Here is a 24,418-nt window from a genome sequence, read left to right on the forward strand (position 1 = left end):
CTGGCCCAACACCCTGTAAGAAGGTTTTGTTGATGTCTGAAGGATCTGGTGTGGATCTGATGTTGGCTGAAGCGCCGAGAGACATCACGGTGCTTGGTCTGAGCCACCTGGGTTTGGGTCAAGGCTGAGCACACAACCTTCTGCAAGAGCTTCTGTGCAAGGTACCCAAACCAGACACGTGCAGGCATATCCCCAGCCAGGCACGTTCACAAACAATGAAGCTTAAAGCACCCAACCACGCACAGACCGTGACCTTCACTAACTCATGGGCTTGGTTGTTCAGTGGTTACCCCCCACCCCGATTTTTTCATTTGGCTTTTGCTTGTCACAGGCGAGAGCAGAACCCAGCCTGGAGGTTTAATTTCTTTTTAATTCCACAATCCATCTGTATGCCCACCAGAGCCAGTTGCTGGTGTCAGCTCTCCCAGCTTCCTTTGTTTTCGGTGGGTTTTATTTTTCATTTTGGGTTCTATTATTGCTAACTTCTTTTGTTTTTTGTTCTTTTTTTTAACTTGCAGTGCAAGCTTCACATAAAGCCTGTCAAGCCAAGGACGTTCCTGCATTCACCTGCTTTTGCAGTAATGTGTCTCTGCCATCCGTTTTCTTTCTTTTTTTCTTTTTCTTTTTAATTTTTTAACACAAATAACTATTAACTCATCTAACAACATAGCGGGGACAGTAGGGAGAAGGATTGGATACAGGACTCTGTGCAACTGAAGCTCAGGGGTGGGTGGAGGGGTAGGATAATGATAACATGTATTTTTTCCAGTCAAAACCAGCAGCAGTAAATAATATTTGGCCCCAAATTTGAACTGAGAGTCAGGGCTGGAGGTCAGCAGCTGGGATGAGCATCAGTGAGTGGATCAGGCCCTCAGTGCTGCTGCCTCCCTGGCTCCGGGAGGGCTGGCTGCAGTAGCCCTGTGCCCAAGGGGTCTCTGGCTCGGTGGGGAACGGCTGCTGTACGAGGGTCGCAGCCCAGCCCCAGGGTGGCCAGGCCCTGGAGTTTGTCCCACCTGTATTCCTGCAGTAGCTGATGCGTTAGAGCCATACGAGTCCTGCTGGTGGGGGAGAGGGTGGCGGGTACGTGTGTGTAGATAACCGAAGTTTAACTGACCCTGCATGCCGTTACATTTGCATGATTTTCTTTATTAGTGCCTGTTTGTGTTGTCTGACTGGATCGTACTCCGCTGGCTTGGATTTATTGTCACGTGCTGGCGTATCTTTACAGCCGCCCTTCCCGTTCAGTGTAGTAGCTACCTGCTGAATGCTGCGGCGGGGACCAAACGGCGCTGCAGGTGCCTGCCAGGAGGACCATTTCTCATTACCGCTTCCCACGTTTCACTTGCCTGACCATGACCTTTGAAACCTCACTTAAAACACCGCCCCATTTCCAGCATGCACCATCTTAGCCACACTTAGCAGCCCTTAGGGAATCAAATGCCGGGGCAGGGGGAGAATAGAGCCTTCAACATCCTCTTAGAGCCTTCAGGAGGGATTCTGCAGGCACTTAAATACAGCCTTGCAAAGCTTAGGGGATCCAGAATTTCATGTCAAGGGAGAGAGAGGGCACCTGGAGAAACATTCTTGGCATTTCCCACTGGCCCTCCTACCCAAGGATGATGGTTCATTGATGTACAAAGGGGACTTAGCACAAGCCAGGCCTCAGTCTGTGGCTGGCGCAGCGTGGAAACTGGTCTCTAATTTGTGTTTGCTATGCCACTGCTTTTAGAACAGAGTCTTTTCATTCCTTCCCAAGAAATGGCGAGCCGTGCTTACCCCGTGCCTTGTGGATTTCCTTCTCCTCTGCCGATGTACAGCCAGCACTTCTACTGCTCTTTGCTAGGTAGTCTCACGTTTATTTTTCTGAAACACTCTTAAAATAACCCTCTTCACCTAAGGCTCACGCACTGCAATTCGTTGCTTGTTTCTGGGAGGACATTTCTTGCCTCTCTGGAGGGGGAAAAAGGCAATTACCACCTTTTCTGAAGTGCTGGATTGGGAAATGCATTTAGGGGTGAGCTTGTGGGGCGACTTGCTTTTTAACCCTTCCTGCTTGAATGTGGCTTTGGGAAGAGGATCTCTAATTAGGATGTCTTGGACAGAGAGCAAAAAATGATTGGATATAAATAAGCTGGAAATAAAATAGTTGAGCCTTTTATCATTTTCTTTTTTTGCTATTTGGGGTTTTGTGTTGATCCGTTTTGGGTTTTTTTTGCATTGCATCTCTTGGTCTCGTCAGCCACGATGCGCTTTTTGTCAGGTTAAATAGGTTGTGCTAGGGGGTTGTTCAGAAAAATCAAACTCTTGTTCTTGGGGCTTCTGGCAAACCCAGCTTGAAACTCTTGAGTTAGCAAGGAAGAAGTTTGGGGTTTGGCAGGGGTCTTTACAGTCCCGTGCATGTTGTTAAACACTTACAGCTCTATGCTTTGCTTCGGCTCTCTCTGTGCACGTCGGCTTTGAATTACCAGCATTTTGTGCCGAGGAGAAAACTTGATTTGAACAGTTATTTGTCCTGCTTCATTGAACAGCCCTCTCAGGAAAGTTTGACAGGGAAAATCAGCTGAGCCCAGCATGTTCTCAATATTTTTTTTTTACAGAAAGCCACGGCCAAGTGCATTAAATGTTTTTTTGGTTGAGTTTTTCTCCAGGAAAAAGCAAACTGTTTTGGAGAAAGTGGGAATAAGCCATAAGCTTGCAAAAGCTAAAGTACTGCTTTGGGTTTTTTCCGAAGGAGATGTTCGTGACTTTTTCTCCTTAAATGCCCAGGCCATGTTTAGCTTGTTACTGCTGCGTTTCTTTCTTCTCTTTACTGATACCTTTTTTCACCGTAGCCCCCGATTCTGCATGGAGTAAATGCTACACAAATCTAGCTGGATGTGCTGTCACCTTTGCATGTAAGTACAGCAGTAAGAGACTCACCTTTTCTGCCTCGCTGCTGACACGAAACCAGTTGTGTGCTCTTTAAGCCCGCTTGCTTACAAGTGGCATAAACTTTCTGCAATAATCTGCTTTTGCTGAGCTGTTGAACAGCGGCCGCAGGGAACGTGACATCCAGCTCCTGTTGGATGCCTAAAACAGCCCCGCGAGCCGCTCTGTGTGCTCGGAGCTAGGGAGCCGATCTGTGGGCAGGCGGTGGCACGGGCAGAAGCCTTGCTTGAGGAGCACTGCAGCCTTTAATGTGTGTTAGACAGCTCTGATAACCAGCTGATAATGCTGCATGTTCCTGAAAGGTGGGTTTCAAACCTTAGAATAGCATAAAGGAGCAGCAAAGCACATCAAAACATGTCTTTCTGGGATCAATGGTGTTCCCATGGCAGGGAAAGAACCCCCAGAATGGGAAAACAATCAAAATCCAGGTTGCCAGCGAAAAGGCAGAGGTGGATGAGGGTTTGCTGCCCCAAAACCTCCCTGGGGTTGTGCAGTTCCTTTCTGGGAAGGCAGTGAGTAGGCAGGTGCCCCTCGAGCTCATGGTGACTAAGTGCATCACCTTGCATCCGCTGCGGTGCGGGGCGCTGCCAGGGACAGGTGGAAACGGCAACTGGCACCCAACCAGGCTCCTCTGCAGCCTGAAAACTGCAGCTCCTGTCCACCTCCCTGGTGTTTTTGGTGGCCAGAAATCCCATCCAGGAGATCTGTATCTCTCTGTCTCTCTTTGAGCATGTCTTTATTTAACGTGACCAGCGTTTCTCCAGGTAGCGCTCATTCAGCTTCTCCTAAACGTCCAAGTGAGGATGGGTATGTCATTGCGTGTGATCATATCAGACGTGTCTGTTTATTCCAGTTACCATTTGCCCTTTTAAGATGCTAGAAGAGTGCTGTTAGTCTCATCTCCGAGGTCCCTGGTTGTGTTTGCAGTATGTGATATCCATGACGCTCTCATCAGCGTGTGTCAGCGTGGAACTGTACAAATATGAAGGGTTTTTTTAATTAACGGAAAATAAAGCTGTGAACAGCGGTAGAAATATTGTATTTGTATGCATTTTTAATATCCTCGTTGCCTTAAACTCTAGATGTAGAACTTTATTACCTTGCTATTTGAAAATAACCTGTGTTTGTAACTAAATAATTGTGTAACCTTCTTACAGTGTTAATGCCAACGATATGTATGCATCTGTTTAGATATTGTCACTTTATTTGATGTTAAAGTATTTCTGGTTTTGAATTACAAGTTCAATAATAACCTTATAGCATAAGCTCAGTTCTTTCGTTAGGTTCCACAAACAAATCGTGCTTGCCGGGTGGAGAGGAAATGTATTTGATGTTTTTACCCAAACGCCTTGGTTTTCGCGTGGCCTTCCTGACTTGACTGTGTTTCGCTGTTGCCATTTTGCGATGGTGTGGCCGGAGGGGCTGAGGAAGCGTGAGCTTTCCCAGCGGGTTTGGTTTGTGCCTTTGATGCCTCGATAGGTTTGTGCTGGTGTTTGTCAGTCGCTGTGTGAGCTTGTTCTCCATAATAGTGGGAGTCTCGATTGCAGTCCCAGCCTCTCTGGTGTCACTGGTTTGTACGGCACCTCCCCAGTGCACTCCTTCCTTCATGACTTACCTCCTTTAAAATGTTGTTCCACCTTTGTTTTTTTCCCTCTCTCACTTCTTCATTTCAATTCTGAACACCTGTTTCTTTTCTTTTCTGTTTTTCTCTCTCTGTAGCTTCTTCTTTATGTAACCGTCACCTTGCCCAGGCCCCGCGCCCTCTAAGAGCCTGCGGCCACGGGCACCCTCGCCAGCAGAAGAGCCATCTCATTCTTCCATCACGTCCGCCCTTCTCTCCTTCCCTTTTTGTTTTCCACCTGTGCTCCTGCGGGTGCTCTGTGCCGTGTGTCTGTGCGGGATCTGTCTGCTCCCGGCGCGTCTCTGACAGGATGGAGGCTACCAAAAGCGACCGAGGTAAAGGCTGGAGGAGAGAGCCCGGCCACCGGCTGAGGTGATGCTCTGCCTTAGGTGTGTCGGGTTTTATTCCCTCCCCCATTTTCTTCCCTTTTGTCGTAACGTGCACGTGTTCCTGATGACAAATGCAGTGCCTGAGGGTGAGGGTGAGTGTGCGTACCTGGAGGACTTGAGTTCTGCCTCTAAAGATCAAGCCTGGCCGCTTTGGACACCACGACTTCATCAGAAGGACATTCTGTGCTCCTCTGACGTGTGCAAAATAAGTCCTTAGGGCCTAGGTGACTCCTTGTTTTCAGCGTGTGGTCACACGGAGTGGAAGTGGCTGATGTTGCCTTGGGGGAGCCTGTTCTGGGTGGTCAAGGCTGTATCGTTTTGGGGCTGATCTGCTTCTGTACGAGCCAAGTATCTGTCTCTTCTTGTACAGCTCAGCCGCACTGACGTGTACTTGGATTAAGGGCTTCATTTTATTTTCATTGAAGCCTAATTAGTGATTATTTTTTTAATGATGCTGACTGCGGGGTAGTTGTTTGACTTTATAACTTGTTTACTTTGGAAGCTATTTCAGTCAAAAAGCTAGGAAGGTGCCAATGTATTGTTTGAACGTGAAAAGCAGAGCTTGTGAGTTTGGTTTGTAGTGGCCTCTAGCTGGTTTGGGATGGGTGGAAGGAGCCAGCTAGATCCTCCTCGGGTGTTTTTTGACATGAAGTGATGTATTTTTTTTTTAACTTTTTTTTTACCGAATACTAGTGATCTATTCTTCTCATCTGTGAACCTTAATCAAGGAATTCACCTCCTTTAACCTGCCTGGAAAAGGTACTGTTACAGTGTCTTGGTTTTGCCTCTTCCAGTCTGTGGGAAGCACAAGTGGCCAAGGGTGTCTCATGAAAACTTTGAGAAGCACAATGTTTTTCACTGCTCTTCGGTGACAGGGTTCGATCAGCAGAAGCTCCCTCTAGTCAGGTGGTGAGAAAAACTGTTTATCCTGGAAACATTTGCAGCTAGTCAGGTGACTTTATAAATAGAATCGGAATGATTATAAAATATTGGCCTCGTGCGTACACTGTAAGGATGTAGCTGGTACGTAAATAGAGATGGGGACCACTGCCCAGACTGGAGGGATGCGAGTGTTTGCACTGATGTGGCTTAGGATTTACATTGATACCAAAGTTGGAGCCTGCTCTCCCACTTGAGCCTCGGTGGGCTCTGGCCGTGCCTGCTCAGGGTCTGCTTCCCAGCTGGATCCAGAGAACTTGTCACGTTCAACCTTCCGAGGACAAAACGGAGCAGCTAAAGCCTCACAGGCTGAGGCCTTGAGGGTGTTGCTGGATTAAACTTGGCCTGTGTTAGTTCTTCTGTTCTGCAAACCTCTGGATGCCTTGCTGACCAGGGAGAGGTTGCACTGCTTGCCGGAGGGAATCCTCTGTGCTCTGACAGGGCGTAGCTGACAGAGCTCTGTGTGCACTGGGCTGTCCGTGCTTAGCAAGAAGTGATGGGTTGAGCCACGTGTTTTCTGAAATTGGTTGTTAACTCTGCAGCCAAGGGCTCCTGTGGGGTTGGGGCGTGCTGGTCCTTGAGCCACCGCTGCGCCTCACGCAGGGCGAGTGTCATCTCCAGCCCAGGGTCCTCCACGTGTTACAGCAGTCGCTGTTTGCTGAGATGATGTCTTGCCCATTAAAACGCCCGGTTTACGAGTGTCGTGTCTTTATTTTGGCGTTGGTGCTTAGCCCTGTCTGTGGCATCAGGCTGTGGCTTAGCCCTGTCTGTGGCAGCCTGCAGCTGGCTAAAATCCCCTCCTGCAGCATCCTGTGCCCCTGTTTTGGGGGGGAGTCCTCTCCTTGTGCTTCTCTCATTCCCTACGCATTTTCAATTAATAAATTGTAGTATGAGTTTATGTGGCGGTGACCTATAAGGGTCCCATCGCTGAGCTAGAGCCTCTCTTGAAACAGTCACTTGTCGTGGGTGAGCACAGAACTGTTGTCGTGCACGTGGTGGTGGTTTAGGACCCCGGCTCAGCGGCGGGTGGCTGCGCATCGCTTGCTGCAGGTAAGAAGTGAAAAGCTAGGAGGTGGTGATGGTTTTTCATCCTGTACCCACAGAGAGGCTACAGAGCGCTGTTCACCCCAGTGTGTGCGCCCTGCGACTCGGGTCTCGTGTGTGTCACGAGGAAGCCATGACCCAAGCTGTAGGTTGGCAGCACTGAAGAAGCATCTGGATGGACTGGGCTTTCCGAGGAGATGCAATGGAGACCTCTGCTTTTAGGGCATTTCTCCTGCCCTTCACCAGCGCTGGGCTGTACAGAGGAGCTTGGTTGGCAGCTGGAGGGGCTCGGGGCCAAGTGACACACTGGTAGTGCCACCGTTGTGTTGCTTAACTTCTAAAATCCCAGTAGCTTTAGAAATTAGGAGTTTAATTTTGGAAATGGTTTTAAAGCTTTACATAAAGAGCAGCAGAGAGGCACGACCCCAGCGGTGAGGCTTTGATGCGCTGCCTTTATTTTGCAGCTCTAGAGTTCTGCTGTGCTGGTGCTCAAGTCCTGCCTGCAGCTCTGGATTTCGTGTCTCCAGAAGGATGTAGTGGAGTTAGAGAAGGGCTCTTGATGAATGGGATGGAGCAGCAGCCAGACAGGTGAGACTGCAGAGGCTTGGAGGCCTCGGTTTGGAGATTCCCTCTGAATCTCCGTGATTCAGGCTGAGAGGAGAGGAGCATCAGCCTTGCTGAGCGCTGGAGGGTGCGGCTGATGTCCTCTAGAGGTCCCCTCCAGCCTGCGGTTACTGGTGATTCTCTGCTACAAGGCGGGATGTCGACCTGCTGGCTTCCTGAGGGGCAGGAACAGAAGGAAACCGGCTCCAAACATGGAGTAACTTCTTTACAAAGCAGGTAGTAAACTCCTGGAATTTGTTGCTCCAGGCTGCTGAGGCAGACGGTGTCAGCAGAAAGGTTTGGGGGTCGTTGGGGTTTTGTGAGGGGAACAGAGCCGTGTGGAATTTTAAAGGGGTGGAAACTAGAATGAAATATGTGACATCTGTGGTCATAGAATCATAGAATAACCAGGTTGGAAGAGACCCACCGGATCATCAAGTCCAACCATTCCATGGTCTGGTGGTGGTCGATCGTGGGGTGGAGGGGAGTGAACGAAGAGCAGTGTTTGTAGCGAGACGTGTGTTGGGCAAGGGGACAGGAGCTGCGCTGAGTGTTCCCGAGGCTTTCCCACACCTCGGAGCTGGGGCCAGGGATGGTGACCTGCCCTTCCGCTCCATCCATGCTGGTGTTAGGGAAGAGGTTGGTGTGGGCTGGGGGCAGCAGTGGGAAACCTCCTGTTGGACAGCCCGGAGAGGTTGGTTGTCGCTCGGTGTCACCACGTGGCCCCGGGCAGAGCTGGGAAAGCCGCTTCATGCGGAAGGGTGAGCAGGCTTTAAAATCAGCCCTGTGGCCTTCACCCTGCTGTGAAGCTGCGGAGTAAAGAGGGATGTTAACAAACCCTCAGCTAGGAGCAGCTCCCAAGCTGGTTGTGCCCCATGGCCCAGGCTTTGGGGATGCTGCTGTGGGCTGGGACTGGGTGTTGATCTACTTGAGGAACAAGCTTCTTCCCCACACTTGGTACCTGCAGGTCTTGTGTGAGAAATCCTTAATGAGCACCTTGTGACATTGCTGCGGTCCCTGGGGAGGCCTGGCCTCTGAGGTCCAGGCTGGCTGGTCCCCAGAGCTCTCCTGGGGTGGGAGGCGCACAAAGGCAGGTTTTGTTTTGCCCCTGGTTCGCGACAGAGCTGAGCACCTGCGCTTGGAGCACGCGTGTCTTGAAAGTTAATCCTCCCTCCTGTGCCACATCCATGCACTTTGAGGGGTGCAGCCAGGCTCTGGGGTGCTACAGGGCAGCACAGGCACAACGGAGTGTTCCGTAGCAGGTTTATTGCACGTGTAGCGGGTGGGTTGAAAACTGGTGCGCTCCCAGTGAAGGTAGAGGAAGGGGAGAGACGAGATCAAACAATGTGCTTGCCAGTGCAGAGGTTGGGTTTTCCCTTTTGCATCTCAAAGAGCAAAAGGCCACAGGATGCTGCTGGGCAGCACAGCCAGAGCGCTGGCTCCGAAGCGTCACAGTGCCCTGTGGAGGTAGCTCTGCCAAATGGGGCAGGTTTTGTCTGTCAGAACCTTGGGTTTTGTTGGAGTTGCCTGCATGCGGGCAAAAGACAATCCTGTGCATTTGTACTTAGTGCTGGTAAAATAAAAAAGCGTCTCCCTCTGCAGTCTGCTCCGGCCGGGACTGGGATTGTGCACAGAAGCTCCCGTGCTGGGTTGGTGCGGTGGCCTGGCCAGCCTTGTGCAGCACAGCGGGGCCAGGAAGGTTCTGGGTACAGTGACCCTTCTTAATAATTAATACTGAGAGAGCCAGAAGTAACATGGAGTATGTGTGAGTTCTGGACACAGGCGAGGATGCTGGAATTACCTTGGTGACTCACACACTGTCCCCAGAGCAGCAACAGAAAGGCATCTCCCTCTCTTCCCCTCCTGCCCCTCTCCCCCTCGTCACCACAGAGCTCCTGCCGGGGACGTGCCTGCTGCGGGGCAGCGCGGGGCCTGCTCTCATCCCATCACTTTGGGAGGGGACAACTACAGGAAGGAAAACTTCCCTTCTGGCAGAGCGGCTGCAGGACATCTGTTCAGAGCTGCTGTGGCAGCTCCTGAATCCCTCTCCTCACTGCCAGCTCCCCTCCCTGCTGTTCCTGCCAGCTGGCACAGACACCTCTCTCTTCCCAGCCCTCTCTTCTCCCTGTGCGCAGCTGCAAGTGGGTTTAGGTCGTGATCCACACACGTTCCCACGTGCCGGTGCTGCTGAATGGGGCATGGAGAGAACACCTCCTTCCAACTGGGAGGGACGAGGCACTGGCACTCTGGTCTCCATCTCTGCGGGAAACCTGCCGCTTTCATAGGGCTGGCCCAGAGCGGCCTCCAGGTAAAACTGATTGCAGACCCAGGGGAAAAGCACGGAAGGAGGCTGGGATTCCAGGACAACTTTCTTTATTGCTACCAGAAGGCGTTCATGAGTACAATGGCTCAAAGTACGATACCTTCCTCAGGGCTGTGGAGAGAGCTTACAATTGGGGGACGTCATTCCGAGAAACAGAGGTGTCACATTGAGGAGACGAGTTTTAAAGGTTTGACTCTTGGTTAGAAGTGACACGAACACAAAACTTGGAGGGGTAGGGTCCTTGGTTTTGTTTTTGTGGCTGGTAGTTCCACACCGTTCAAAGCTCAGGCGGCGGCAGCCGCCCCAGCACCTCGCCGAGCCGTGCTGGTCACAGGCCAAGCTTCTAAACACAGGGGGGAACAGACTGTGGAATTTAAGAGGGACGCTTGACAGCATTGATGAAAACTCAATACCGAGAGCAACGTTGCTTGGTGCAAACAAAAAATAATACCGTTTTTGTTCAAGTGGTACCAAACCCGTTACCTGCCTTCCGTGTTTGAAAACACAACTGTTTGACCTTGGAGAAGTCTCTGTCAGGGAGGAGCGTGGCGGCTGCTGCCCTCGTGTCCTCCCAGAGAACCTCCACATCCCGCGGGCTGGAACTGGAGTGGGCGGCAGTGTGCAAGCGCTGGCTTTGGTTTGTTCCTGACTAACCTTATTTAAATCCAGTTATTAAATATTTCTCACATTTAAACACCAAAGTGCTAAGGAAAACCAAAACGGATCCCTTTCTTGAGAGAGGGACGAAGAAGCCGTGGTGGAGGTCAGGTAGTACAGAACATCATGCACAAGACTGGCCGAGACTTGAAAGAGGAGCGAGAAGGAAGAGAGTGAGGGGGAGGTGGAAATCGGATCGGAGAGGTGTTAGTTGGCTGGGAAACCTGGAACAACTCTGCACGACGGATGTGAGCTCGTGGACGTGGAGAATGGGTTACAATACACAGGAGCAGAAAAACAGTGGAACTGACAACACTAGAAGGAAACAAATTTTTGCTACTTTTTTTGTTTGGTTTTTGGGTCATTTTTTAAGATTTTTATACTTTTTTTGTGTTTTTTAAGTGCTTAAATAGTGGAACTAGAATTAGCCGCACAAGGAAAAAATTCAAAAAAGGGCTGGGAATAATATTTTTTTTCTGGTTTTTGGCTCCCTTCAGTTCAGCCTGACAAGGTATGGCCCCTTCTCCTCCCACTGAACGCAGGCCGCCAGGTTCTGCCTGGTTTCTGGAGCAGCCGTGACGCAGCAGATGGCGCGCGCTCACAGCTACATAACAGACACTGGCTGCAGAGGTGGACAAGGGGAAGCGTTGCCCTCCTGCCTCGAGACGTCAGCGCCGCAAACAGAGCCCGTGTTTTCAAGAGCCACTACTTCTGGAGCGGTGTCTTCATTGTAGAGACGCTTGATGCCATCGTAGAAGTCGTCCACTTCCATCTCTTCCACTTTACGCTTGGCAGAGGCTTGCTTGCAGCCGCTGGGAGCTGGCAGACGCTGGTAGAGCACGGCTGTACCTGTGACTGGCACTTCTGGCCTGCCGTTGTCCTTGGAGAAACCTGGCCCTGGGACAGAGGAGGGCTGGGATTTGATCGCTCCTCTGTTACAGGTCACCAGGGTGTGCTGGAGGGGACTGTAGACATATACGGAGTTGGGCGGCAGAGAAGACTGCAGAGTGGAAAGGTGATGTGCCACGAGCTCCCGGCAGTGGATCAGCTGCGCGCTATCCATCTGGAGGGGGAAAACAAGCAAGGACGCTGGCATTGGGGAACTGCTGCCACAGAGGGGAGAGGCTGCCAGCCAGGGCAGGGGCACTGAATGCACCGGGCACCCCCCTGCTCAACGATGTGCTGGGTGCAGCAGAAAGAAAGCCATAAAAGACCAAAAAGCCCCCAGCATGATGGCTTTGAAACATCTAGACCCCTGCTGCTTCTTATACCTCACCGGAATAGTGGGGGGGAATACCTTGCGGATATCGAAAGGTTTCACTGTACGTTTTTAGCAGCTGGAGTGCTTATCTTTCCAGGGCTTACTGGAGCACCCTGTATGCTTAGAACGAGCAGCTGAGCCACTAACTGGGATCCCGTCTGTGGTGCTGAGAGCGCCTACATGCATCAGAGGACACAGCTCCTCCCTCTGTCACTGCCTTAGTGTCCCAACATGCTGCCCCTTCAGGCTGACGCACAACCACCCTTGCAAAAGCGCAGCTGCGGGCAGAGAGCAGCAGCCAGGGATCCAAAAGCCCCGGCTGGCGCGGAGTGCAGAATATGGAGCCAGACACAGCTTTCTGCAGCCCCTGGTCCCTCCCCGTGCGGCGCAGCACCCCCTCACCTGTGCCTTCTGGAGCAGCTCGATGATGAGAGCCAGCCAGTCGGGGAGCAGCTTCTCCAGCTCCAGGCTAACGATGGCCAGCGCCAGCATGGAGCCCTTGAACTGCAGCAGCTGGTAGCAGGCCATGCAGTGCAGCAGCTGCTTGGTGAGAGCTGCCACGTGCTGAGCGGGACTCAGCTGCGGCAGGACGGTCAGGAGCTGAGGCCTGCTGGACACCGCGACTGCGTGGAACTGGGAGGAAACAAGCACAGGAGGCAGCGGGTGTCACTGACTGGCAACCCCACAGGCAAAGCCAGGTCGGACCTCACATATAGCATGTGACATCTCTGACGTGCAGGGATGCTCCAGCTTAACTTTCAAGGCATTTCCAAATCACGTAAAAACCCAGTGCCTTGAAGCCCCCTGCGGCCTTCCTGGCAGGGCCTGCCATCACATGTCCGCTGGGGAGCGGCTCCTCGGGGCTTGGCCAAGGGCTGTCCCCTTCTGCTCCCCCCGCCACCATTGGTTTGCTGTTTCAGGTGGCCCAGACCAAAACTCCTCCTGAGCAAGCAGAGAGGGTGAAATTCAACAGAGAACCTTGGGACTCTTTCCTTCCTTCTGTCTTAGCCAGGAAGCTGGTTATTGGGCCATGCCTTTCTTAGCAAGTGCTTTCTCCATGGTTCTACTTATTGTTCTGTGCTGCCTGGCAGATAGTTTTGAGCAAAGCCACAAGCAATTAGGACTTGGGGCTGAGGTTTTCAGGAGCTCTGTGGCTTCATGTGCCTCAAAAAGGTCAGATGGCAGGCCCACATTTTGGAAACTGCACCCAGTGCAATGCCTCTCCTCTGAAATTCTCTGGCAAGGCTTTCTTTCAGGAACTACCTCCATGGAGGAATTATGAACGCATCCTAAGGTCTTTGTTCCACTACAGACAGAGTTTTTGCCTAGGTACCTGTGAACACAGTCTTTACATGAACAGATACCAGAATTAATGTTAACTTACAATATGAAGGAAATCCAGAGGTGTTGCCATGTGAAGATCCCAGTTTAGTTTATCCAGGATGATCTTCTCCATTCTGCGGATTTCCGCTGGAGAGCAGCCACAAAAGCTATCCCGAGCCAACACCTTCAGTACTGGAATCCTCTGCAAGAACCAATGCAAAAAAGGAAGGAGAGGACTAATCGTTGTAGAAATCACAAAAAAAGGCTTCATTCCTGTCCCGGCGTCAGCCACCGTGTGTGAGCAAAGGCAGGACAGCGAGAGCATATGCTCAGGCAATGCTAAGGTGTAAGAACCAAACACTTACCTCGTCTTCCTCAATTGTCTTTGCAGCAAGGAAGAAGCAGCTGATTGCAATACAGTTCAGGTACTTTGGACGGGCCTGTGGAGCAGAAGAGAAGTCTGTGAATGAGATGCAAATACCCAACATAATCCTTACTGGTCAGATATCTGAGCCCAGGGGCTTGGCTGCCCCTGGGACGTGTTCCGGCTCAGCGGGCTGACCTCCAGCTCCGCCACTGCGGTGGCAGCCGTGCTGAGGCAAGAGCCATGCACCATGACGTCAGGCAGAACAGCCCTGTGATCACAACTGGCACCCGGGGCTGTGCAGAGCGGGAGTGCAGAGAGCTCAGTTCTAGGCAGAGTTGTAGAAAAAAGAAGGAGAAAATCTAAGGGGCCAGGTTGTCACCTCGTAACGGGACACAGCCACTCCACCTGCTTCAGCAGCACTTGGCTGTGCAAGCTGCTGTGAGGCAGACAGAGCAAGAAGGAATAGAAAATTAAAAAATGGTGGTTTATACTTCAGCCTGTTTTTATACTACAGCAATAAAAATGACTATTTATGTAATTTCAACTGCAGTTCTCAAAACGGCGGCTCAGGGATTGAGGGAGAGCTGCTGTCTTTGGCAGCGAGTTGGTTTAGGCACGGTAAGTGACACTTGAAGGGGAAAGGGTGATTCACCAAAAACTCCTTCTACAGACTTTGGTTGGGGGTGAGCAGGGAAGCAGTGTGCGTGGACTCTAAGTGTTCAGTGGTCCCTGCAATGGACCACACTAAGCACACGCTCTGAAGCATCTGCTGGAGCTTTGCCTTAGCAGCTGTCTTTGGCACTGTGACTGACAAAGAACGTCAGCACGGAGCCACAGGCTGCATCCCCTGCTCCGCAGGGGCTGAGAAAGGCAGAGACACTGGTTTAAAACCTCGTCACCACCAAGAGCAATGGCTGCAGGCCCCTGCCTCCAGGAACCCGCTGGCAACTGGCCTTCTTCGGTCTGCGTTAGGAGAGCTGGAAGCAAAGGTAGGTGAAAATCCCGCACCAAGGGTGAATGCCTGCTTCCAGCCCACACTGCTGCCCTGGTTTACTCATGCTTGATAAGTGGAGCAGATGTGACAGAGCTTTGGGGGCTGCAGGGCTTCTCTCCTACACGGTATCTCCTGGTGAAAACACAGTTCAGCTGTATTAGAGGAATGACAGCTTTATGGGAGCAGAAAATGGGGGGAGGGAGCAAAGAGCCCTGAGCTGTTTGAACAATGCTCATCCAGACACACCATCCTTCCCCATTCCCACTCGCTGCCTGAAGCGTGTTGCAGACTCCTCCCTCCTATTCCCGTACTTTTTTGCAGACTCCTTGACTGCAAATTACTGAAAGAAAAACTGTGCTTAAGGGCTTTGGCTGTTAAGAGATTCAAATCTTGCTTCCCATCTCTGTAAATCGGCTCCTTTAAGATCTCCTTAAATATAAAAACTTTCATGGCTTGTAATTAAAACATTATCAACATTTATTAATATTTAAAGGATAGGTTAACGGATGATGATGTCACCTGCATGCTATCAAACTAAGTCACGTTGAAGTGCAAGCGCCCAGGCTGGGAATACACATTTGTATTTCAATCTCCTGGGCTACGCCTGCTCACCTAACAGTGCTGGTGATGGCATCAGACACACGTGCAGATGGGACTGTGGATCTCAGGCTGGAAGGTAAGTGAGCAAATGCGGCAAGAGACCAAGCTACCACAGCCTGACTTCACCGCTCGAGGCTGGGGGCTCTGGCTGACCCACACTTGGTTCTGCCATCTCCACGGGTGCAAAGGCTTCAGCTCTTGGTCTCTCAGGCTGCTAGTGGTGAACTGCTCCCCAAAAACCAGCCACTTCTGCCTCTATCTTCCACCCACCCCCCCCTTTTTTTTTCATTCCCCTGCACTAGCACGTGTGCCAGACCCAAACCTCTCCTCAGACATGTATTTGTTTCCTTGGCTCACTCACTTCTATCAGGTGCTCACAGCGGTCCTAGCACAAGTGGGATTAAATGCAGTTAAACACCAGAGACATTAAGAGGTAAACACAGAGCAGGGAATCCCCCTTGCTTTTCTGTCAGAGGGCACTGGGCTTGGGTTTCCAGCTATGAACAGGCATTTCCTTCCTATTCAGTCAATTAACGCATTGTTGGATTCGATGATCCTGTGGGTCTTTTTCAATCTAGTGATTCTGTGTGATTCTGTAATTCAAGGCTAAGGTAGAGGCAGTTCTCACGGTACCCAAGGCATAACCTCGACTCCAACTCTTCTTATCGCTTGTAGAAACAGGTGATGTGTTTGTTGGGCCAATGCAACATTCAAAGCAGGTTAAAGTGAGAGCAAAGTTAAATGAAAAGCAGCACTCTTCCTCTTCAGGTTAATATGAATTTAAACTAAGGAGCTGCATCACCTGACTGGAAGGGCCTGAACAGAGAAAATAGGGAGCAAGTCCTGGGTAGGTACAAGCACTCCGAGAACTGTTTCTTTTTAAAGCAGTGGCTGCTTTCACTGGATGAAAAATAACTACAGAAAGAATCACTCTCCAGAAGTTTCCTCTGGCAGAGTACGCTGCCAGCTCCGCAACCTGGAATTAAGCTTGTCGAGTAGTGCGGGTACTGTCCTATGGGTGTGTGATATGGGTGTGAGAGTAGCAGGGGAGGCAGTTCTGTACAGCCGTACCACTCAGAGTGTGCACAAAAACAGCTGAGGGAGTGGGATAAATCTTGTTCAGTTTACAGATGTGCAAATATTTACCTTTACTGCGGCTAAAAACCTGTCCAAAAGGCTGATGGCCAGGGCGAGCGTTTCTGGATAAAGGTGGAACTGGTACTTGAGCTTGGCCAGCCACTGAATGACCTCATCCCTCTGCTTTGGAGAAATGGCTACATCCTGTTGGAGAGAAAAATAAAGTATTCTTAGGCGTAGGTTGAAGGAGTTGGAAAAGACCAAACCTTTTACCTCCACAGGAGTTACTCATAAAGCCACCTCTGGAAAACCGGGGCCTTGAGCCAGCCTGAATCACTGCTTCGTTCTTGCAGTTACTCGCCCCATCCCAAAAATTCGGCCCTGGAAAACACAACTTTCCTTAGAGTAACCTCAAACATCACTCAAATTCTGCTGTGCACTGGGGAGAAGAGGAAGGACGTTCACAGTTTCTTGAGTACCACAGGGCATTCTCCAGCTCAGTGCTAGGGGATGTAGTGCTGGGTTTTCTGACCTCCTCAGAATCACAGACACAGAAATGCCCGGTGTGAACAAAAGCAGCCGTGGGAGCCAGGCAGGCGCACAGCTCCTGACAAACAGGAGAGGGACCGAGCTGGTGTTCTGAGAGGAAAGGTTTATTTTGCCTTCAAATTAGGGGGATATTTTTAGCTCAGTATATGTTAAAAAAAGAAAATTCCAAGCAGTTTGCCACAGCAGTGCAATCACTGTGAGCTCCAGTAACGCAGGTCCAATTTTGCCTAAAAAAGGCTGGGCTGTGTTTGGGGGTTTTAAGGTTTTGGTCGAAGTCACCACCACGGATCTGTTTGGACACAGCTGTGTTTCAAATGCAAATACAGATCATCCAGCGATACGTGACCTTTCTCTGATGACAGCTCTGAAATATTTAGAGCTTTTCTAGAGCCTTTCAGTTCAACCATGTGAAAGTCTCTCTCGCTTTGATGGGGATTATTTGGGGTGAGGAGCAAGGACGTGTCCAGAAGGGAAAAGGGAAACCAAACGTCTGGTGCTCTCGGCTGCAGTTTGGCTCCTGCTGGGGTGGTTTAAGAGAAGGAAAACAAATGAAAAGCTGGCTGCCCAGGTACTGCTAAAAAGAAAGCTAAGGGCTTGCATTAACATACCCCTCTGCCAAGCTGGGTTGTAGCTATCCTCCCACCAAAAACACAGGGGAAGAGCAGGTTTTAGGAAACAAGAACACCCAATACTGATGCAAAAATCAATGCTTGAGGCTACATCTATTGCTAAAACACCAAACGTGTGCCTTGCAGAGACTCTACTGTGCCTCATTACCAACTCTCCTGCTGTGGCGCTGAGAACGTGTGAGCGCTGAGTGTGGAAGGCAGAGCTGTAATTACACTGGGGCCTCCATGGGGACACCAACTTCGCACCTTCTGTTGTCACCCGCAGTATGACATCTTCACTCCCTGCTTAACTTCTGTACTAGTGCAGAGCTCCCCCCTCACCACGGAGTGGGACAGGAGGGGCAGGGAGGGTGGTCTGGCTGAATTCTAGGCTAATCAAGCAAATCTGCCTGCAAAGCCTCCAGGGCTCTATCAGGTGCTTCCCTGGGGAGGACAAAGTCCTGCCTTGGTCTCTCTCCTGAAGCCTAGAAGGCTTCAGCAGGACCCTGTCTGATCCAGATGGGGCCTCCAGTCTCAGCCAGGGCCTCTGGGAGCCACTTGACTATAGTGTGGCTTTTGAAAAGAGCACCTACCGTTTTCCAGGAGAGAGGAGACAATTAGTTTTCTCAACTCCAAGAAATATTGGTTCTTTGTCAAATGGTTCTTGCAATTTAAGGGTAAGATCTGAGCCCCACCAGGAGCAGGACACCTGCCCTCTGCGATGCATGGCACTCACTCCAGAAATGCCACTTTGACACGTGCTGGGAGTACAATGAATGCGCCACCCAGCAGTAAGGAGTTTATTAAAAGCTCTGCTTAAAAACGTGTTTTAGACGGCGGGATGGGGACCTAAAATGCGTCTGGGCAGAAAAAAGGGCAATGCGAGGTGAAATGCTGGCTACCCTTACAGAGCACAGAGGTCCTGTAGCAACACGAGGTCTGCACGGCTGAACCTAATGTGGGCAGAAGAGGGAGGAGTAAGAGTTGGGATGAAGTTCCTTACCTGTGCGTGTTTCTAACTGGAGAGACAAAAGAGCTTATAACCACAGCCAGACTTGGACAAGTGTGCACTATACAAGCAGCTTAAAGGGTTATTTTGGAAGCACAGAGCCTGGGTGAATCCAGCAGGTAAGCTCTGTGTGTCCCCGCTAAAAGCCAAACCTGAAACCACGCATTCAAACAAAATAAACGTGACTTTTAAAACCTGCCTTTGATTTAACTTGCTGCCCTGGTCCTGTGGCAGCAACTTTACCAATGAAGCCAGCAGGAAAGGGCTGGGGCCAGCGAGGCAAGAGCTGCTTACCCAGGCTGTGTCAGCAGGGAAGTCGCTGCTATCTCCCTGCGTTCCCTCCTGTGAGACAACAGCTGCTCAACAGGAGGGGTGGAAATGGCAAATGTATCGGTCCTTATCCCTCTCCTCTCAACGTGTACCCATGCCATCCTAGTTACGCAAGTCAGAACTGCAGCACCAATAAATTAATTAAGCAGTGAGGTCACTGTTCCTTTGTTATATAATATTAGAAGTAAACATGAGACGCTACGGTGGCTGAAAGTAAAGAAGTCCCTGGGGTCTGGAAAGCACAAGTTGCTCTTTGGTGTCGAGGCACCTCCCCACAGATGTTGCCTTCGGGTCGCTGATGGTGCCTGTGTGTGGCCAGCTCTTTGTTCTGTCCCACAAATCCACCCTCGCAGAAGTTAACCCTGGGCTGGAAGAGCACAATAGCCTGGCATGGCAGCCTTAATCAGGGCAAAGCAGCACAAGCCCCACAGCAGTAGTGGCCACCGTTCCCCCACAGGTTGTTCTGGGACAGCCCTCACAATCACCCTCAGGACTGATGGACAATCCATCTCCTCTGGCCAGTGCTTCCCCCAACTTTTTGCATGTTGGAGGGGTGGCTGGATCAGAGCCAGGCCCACCCTACAGATCTGTTTGCTCTTCCCAGCACGTGCACATGATTCCCGCTGTCAAAAAGGCCCCAGCAGGATCAGGAGCCTGGCTGAGCCACAGTCCTGCTCCCTGCATGCCACCACGGGCACCCAGGACCCCGGCTGCTGCGGAAGGGGCCACACTCCCTGCCCTGCTGCCACACCAGCCTCGCAGACCGAGCCTGGGTGCTTTTCTCCAGGCTGGTGCTTGTGCAGAGATTTGCGGGAGGTGCCGCTTGGCTCACTGGCAGCAAGAAGCCAGCAGGATTTCAGAATGGGTTTGCCGTGCAGGGAACACCCCATGGAGCACACGCCTGTCAGACGTGCAGACCTATCAAAACTATTTCAAACCCACACGTGAGTGACAGGTGGGGACTTTCTTTGCCAAGAGGACAATGTGATGCCAATTCTTACCTTTTCAAAGCACAATCGTGTGTGTACGCCCATCAGTTTTGTTCCAGCACAAACATAAGTAACCCATCTCACAGAACTATAGAGTTTGGGACACAAATAGGGAAGCAGAAGGATGCCAACTTCTCCCTCCTGCCTGCGTAAAGCAGGGATACCTCACACTGCCCTACTTCCTGCTGTTATTTGCTTGATTCCTTATCAAGAAATACCCACAGCAGAGCCTTCGCAATGGCGAGGGGCACACAGCACCGTTGTTCTGCTTCCCGCTCGCTGAGAGCCAAATCGCCTTGTGACCATCCCTGAGCCGGCAGCCCTGCTGCAGGGCCAGCTGCACACCCGCTGCAGGAGACCAAAGGGCCAGAGGCTGTGACTCAGGCTCCGGAGTGTGAGCAGAGTACAAATCATCTCTAGGAATACCTTGAGACTTCTGGAAAAATGCAGTCTCTCCAAAAATCCTCTCTGTGAGCTCAAGCGTGATGCAATTTTATTGCTGCCTAGTCTAGGAAAGAAAAGCCTTACCTGGTGATGTTTTCCTTTAGTGTCTCAGAGAGAGATGTTTTGCTCTCTCCCCTAGTTTCTGCCCCGTCCTGCTGTGGCTCCCCGGGGCGCACCCAGGTGACCTTTACCATGGCTGGGAGGCTTCAGAAAAGGGCAGCTGTAAACACAGCAGCCAAACCGGTCCTTCCCTGGGTCACGGGATTGCTTGATCTACCCCAGAACAACCCTCAGCTGATGCCCACTGGGCTGCTTTTCACTTCCCCAGCTGGAATTAGAGGTGCTCTCTTCATAACTTTCAGCAACGGTGTTCTGCAGGGTTTGCCTTCGGTTTAGCAGCGCGGCAAACAGCTCTGCCATCAGCACAATAATGTGGCACAAACCCTGGGAGAGAGCGCGCTGCTCGGCAGAGCAGAAGAGCCGGGTGCATTAACGTCACGGTGCTTTACCAGACTGGTCGGTCAGGCTCCCAGTCGCCCGCAGGATAAAACAGGCACCAGAGCGCTAACAGACCGAGCCAGGGTCGTGTGGGGAGACAGTGGAAATAAACCGAGATCTCCCCATTCCTCAAGAGGCACGGAGAACAAAGGAGAATGCAGAGAGAAAGAGCCAGAATGGGCAAGGAGAAATGATAGAAGTGAGAATCTGTTTCTATAAAGAGAGAAAACCAAAAATCTCAGCTTACACGCCCCTCTGCTGCAAAGTCACTTGGTAACATGCAAAAATCAACCTTTGACCAGTCTTTGCTGCTTGATTTCTCAAGCCTTAATCTTAAGAGAACTTCTGAATGTCAGCTGCATATTGTATAACCCAAGGGGAGGAGAAAATAAGGGAAAAGACCAAATACATTCAGAAGCTCTAGGAGGGTTCCAGGCTCACCCCACCCATTTTTTCAGGCTGGAAAGCCCTTGTGAGATAGGGCTTTGTTATACTCCAGACACCCTGAGCCAGTGGCCTACATTTAAAGGAGGGAAACAAAAAGAAATACACATGCCAGGAGGATATGGGAGTTGTCAGACAAAAAGTGAAAATGAAACAGAAAAATCATGCACTGTAAATTATCAGGGCCCAAGTCCCCAGCAGCTTCTGCATCCTGTACTAAAAATGTAAAGTCTTCCTGTTTCTGGAACTGTGAGTTTCTTTCTTCCTTTCAAAGATCTCAATTCTTGTCACAGATTTAGAAACTGAATTGGTTCCAGTTTGAAACATTAGAACCAAAACTGTCCCCTAAAGAGTCAAAACTGAAAGTATAGTCTGGAAAAACAGTTACGGTGTACCTCCAATCTGATCAGTGGATTTCTGTAGATGCACTCACGCTTTCTCATTTGCAAACCAGATGACTTCATTAAAACCCTTTCTGTAGTCAGCCCACCTTGGTAGCAAGGAATGGAAAGTTACAGATGCTTCGGGTTGCCAGATCTGATACACAGAAGGATGCACATTTCCTGACTGTCATGGGAAATAAACAACAGCTCCATACAAGTGAGGTTTTATGCTACTGTGGCTGTTTCCCAAAGGCAGCAATAGATGCGAGGGAATACAACCTCCTTCCCAATATTACAGAAAACAGGACAGTTCACATCAAATGTCCGTGACTGCAACACTGCCAAAGTGAACACTGCAGAGGGGAGGAGCAAGTGACAGTTTGGAAAGTCAGGTGTCACGAACGGTAGGAAAATAGGGAAATAGTGTCTAGAGAGAGAGGGTTTTCAGCTGCACCACGGCCAGGATTTCCCCAGAGCAGCCAGACTTGTTTCTGTTCTCCTTTGAATCTGACCTTCACACGTCACATACACATGCAGAGACTGCAATCCAATTTAATGATTATTTACTGCCAGAAAACATGTAATAGTGTGGCATCCTAGCTGATAAAAGTCACAGTCTGACTGACACATAAGGAAATGTAAAGAGATGGGTGACAGCAGCATTTTTGGGGTGGCAATTCCAGGGGTAGAAACCCTCAAGTACAAGCACAGAGGGCACAGACCTCAGCAACGCAGGGGAGGACCGGGGAGGAGATCTTTCATCATCCTGACATCATCGCACACTAACAGGACAAACTTGGAATTTGGCCAGGCCAGACCTGAGGCTCTTCTACCCAGCACAAACTTTACACCAGCTCTCAACACCAGGCTCTTCCCAGACTCAATCCTACTCTGACTTATCACAGCAGGCAACAGAGCTGCTTCCCCGGTTTCACAGGGCACCAACAGTCCCATTAATTTCTCCATGAATTTTCTGCTTTGCGAGGTGCTGCAAACCTCAACCGCAGTGATGTTAAGACCCTAAGGCCCCTGGCAGCAGGACAATCTCTGCTCCACCACAGACAGGGCTGAGGGTAGTCCTGCTGGTGCAGCGGCAACTCAAACGTGGCACGGGTGGGGAACCTCATCTCCCAAGGGCAACAACGCAGCGCTGTGAGGGAGGGATTGCTAGGAAGGCTGTCTAATGCAGGTAGGGGGTTCTGAGCCACCAGAATCAGCTTCAAGGCAAAAACATGAGTTGTCTTGTCCCTGTGAAATCTTCACCCAAGAATTTCATTTGGTTACACTCTCCGAGCCCCTGTGATCTTAACATTATAATCACTAACCCCAGGAACATGCCAGCATGGAACAACAGGCTGGTTTATCATAAACCAGGGCCGTAAGCTGTGTATGCCCAAAGACAGCCACAGTTATGATACACCAAACACCTCGGACTGCCAGGCCCTTACTTAGAAATCTAAATATGGGTTAATAAAACTAACACTGAGCCCCTGAAAAACACATTGGTTCCTACACAACAGCAGCTATTTCTTGTTCACTAGACAGAAAAAACAACCACTACACTGATTTGCTTTGACAACTGCTGACATCCTCACGGGAACATTTTTTATGCATCAAGAACAGCAAGACTGGATTTGAGCAACCTGGCCCAACCTCCAAAGCTTGAGCAGGGGGTTGGACTACAGCCTCCCTGCTGTCCCTTCCACCCTGAATTTTCCCCCAGTCCTGTGAGAACATTCCTCACTGGAACAGGCCAGCGCCTGGCTCTGTGTCCCTCGACACGAGCTTGCCCCTGTTCCACAAATAGTCCTGCTACAGTCAGTGGGGCTCTTCCTGAAGCAGACGGTGCCTCAACGAGTGGGACCCTTGCCTGGCTTCAGGCGACACAGCTACAGCAGGCCCGGCAGAGCTTGGCTGGAGTATCCTAGGGAAGAATCTGGCTCAGAATGGGAAAAGGTGGCACAGCTGAGCTTTTGTTGTGAATACGCTGTTTCAGGAGGAGGCCTGAGCTAAGCCAGTGTAATGGTTCATGTGAGAAGACATCACATCATAGGGAAAGAAACAGCATTTCAACACTCTTATTAGTGAACTTCGTCCAAGAAAATGAAGCTGCTTTTAAGAACTGTTGCAGAGAGACTAGAAACGTGCGCTAATTATCCACACAATTTGTAAAATTAATTTAATTAAGGCAATATATTTCTGTGCTTCCACAAGCAACAGTGGAGATGTAATGTTGTATGCCGTGGGGTGTGTTTTGTACCCCTGACTGCAGGCAAGTCCTGCAAATAAAAATGTCATCACTCACTTCAGAGGCTTATTTCCACAGTCTCACGCACACAGGAGTGACTTCTCATGCCACAACTTCAGTTTTCACACAAAAATAAACCAAAAGATAGTCTCGTGCCTCTACTAAGATGAATAAAGTGAACAAGAGACATTACCTGATTGGGCTGAATTTTCAGCACATGTGCTTTCCACATTTGAGCTTCCCTAGAGATTGCCGTCTCCAGAAGGAGAGACAACCTCTGGCTCTCCAGGGGTCCTGAAAACTTCATGGTAACCCTTGGATCCACCTGCCACCCAGCTGGATACAGCTACCTGCAAAACCAAAGACAGCCTGGTGAAATACTGAGCCATGAGGGTTTCGGTTTCTCTGTTCTGTAGGTGATAAGGCAGAACGTCTCCCGCTGCAGCAGCACTAAAAAGCGGAGGTGCTTTATGAAAAGCGAGAGGAAATCCCAGCCTTGGAGGCTGGTTGGTGCCAGCCCTACCCAGCACTCTCCACAGCAAGAGGAAGTTCTGTGCAAAACAGAGGAGCACTTTTTTCAGAATTTAAATGATTTATAAGCTGAAGCCCAGCAGAAAGATCAATGTTTTCCCTCTCTGCACAGTATGGTTTGGAGTAATTGGCGCCACGCGCAATGTAAATGTACCAGGGGGATCAGGAAGGTTCCTCTCAGGTCTAACCCCTCTGAAAATAGGTTAAATCCACAAAACCTTAGGGCACATCTCTAATTTTAGATAGGAAATGTGTTTTA

The 24,418-nt window shown here is 50.4% G+C and overlaps 2 protein-coding genes across 4 annotated transcripts in view; one reads left to right on the forward strand and one right to left on the reverse strand.

The window, feature by feature from the left end:
- Window positions 1-7,473, forward strand: part of SEPTIN11 (septin 11) — a 57,056-nt gene extending 49,583 nt beyond the window's left edge. Inside the window, exon 10 of one of the 3 annotated variants that reach the window (XM_069854993.1) lies at window positions 7,386-7,473. In XM_069854993.1, coding sequence (XP_069711094.1) covers window positions 7,386-7,458 — 73 coding nt within the window. In that variant the 3' untranslated portion in view covers window positions 7,459-7,473. Of the gene's footprint in view, window positions 1-518; window positions 4,461-4,647; window positions 4,679-7,385 lie in introns of those variants that run through there. The other 2 variants (XM_069854995.1, XM_069854994.1) reach the window with 2 other exon arrangements.
- A 2,407-nt stretch (window positions 7,474-9,880) lies between these two features.
- Window positions 9,881-24,418, reverse strand: part of CCNI (cyclin I) — a 30,617-nt gene continuing 16,079 nt past the window's right edge. The window contains exons 2-7 of the mRNA XM_069854996.1: window positions 23,822-23,978; window positions 16,196-16,330; window positions 13,454-13,528; window positions 13,150-13,290; window positions 12,168-12,398; window positions 9,881-11,567 (exon numbers count right to left, since the gene is read on the reverse strand). Of these exons, the coding sequence (XP_069711097.1) occupies window positions 11,109-11,567; window positions 12,168-12,398; window positions 13,150-13,290; window positions 13,454-13,528; window positions 16,196-16,330; window positions 23,822-23,935 (1,155 nt within the window). The 5' untranslated portion in view covers window positions 23,936-23,978 and the 3' untranslated portion in view covers window positions 9,881-11,108. The remainder of the gene's footprint in view (window positions 11,568-12,167; window positions 12,399-13,149; window positions 13,291-13,453; window positions 13,529-16,195; window positions 16,331-23,821; window positions 23,979-24,418) is intronic.

The sequence above is a fragment of the Phaenicophaeus curvirostris genome, chromosome 4, assembly GCF_032191515.1.
Source record: "Phaenicophaeus curvirostris isolate KB17595 chromosome 4, BPBGC_Pcur_1.0, whole genome shotgun sequence".
Lineage (NCBI taxonomy): Eukaryota > Metazoa > Chordata > Aves > Cuculiformes > Cuculidae > Phaenicophaeus > Phaenicophaeus curvirostris.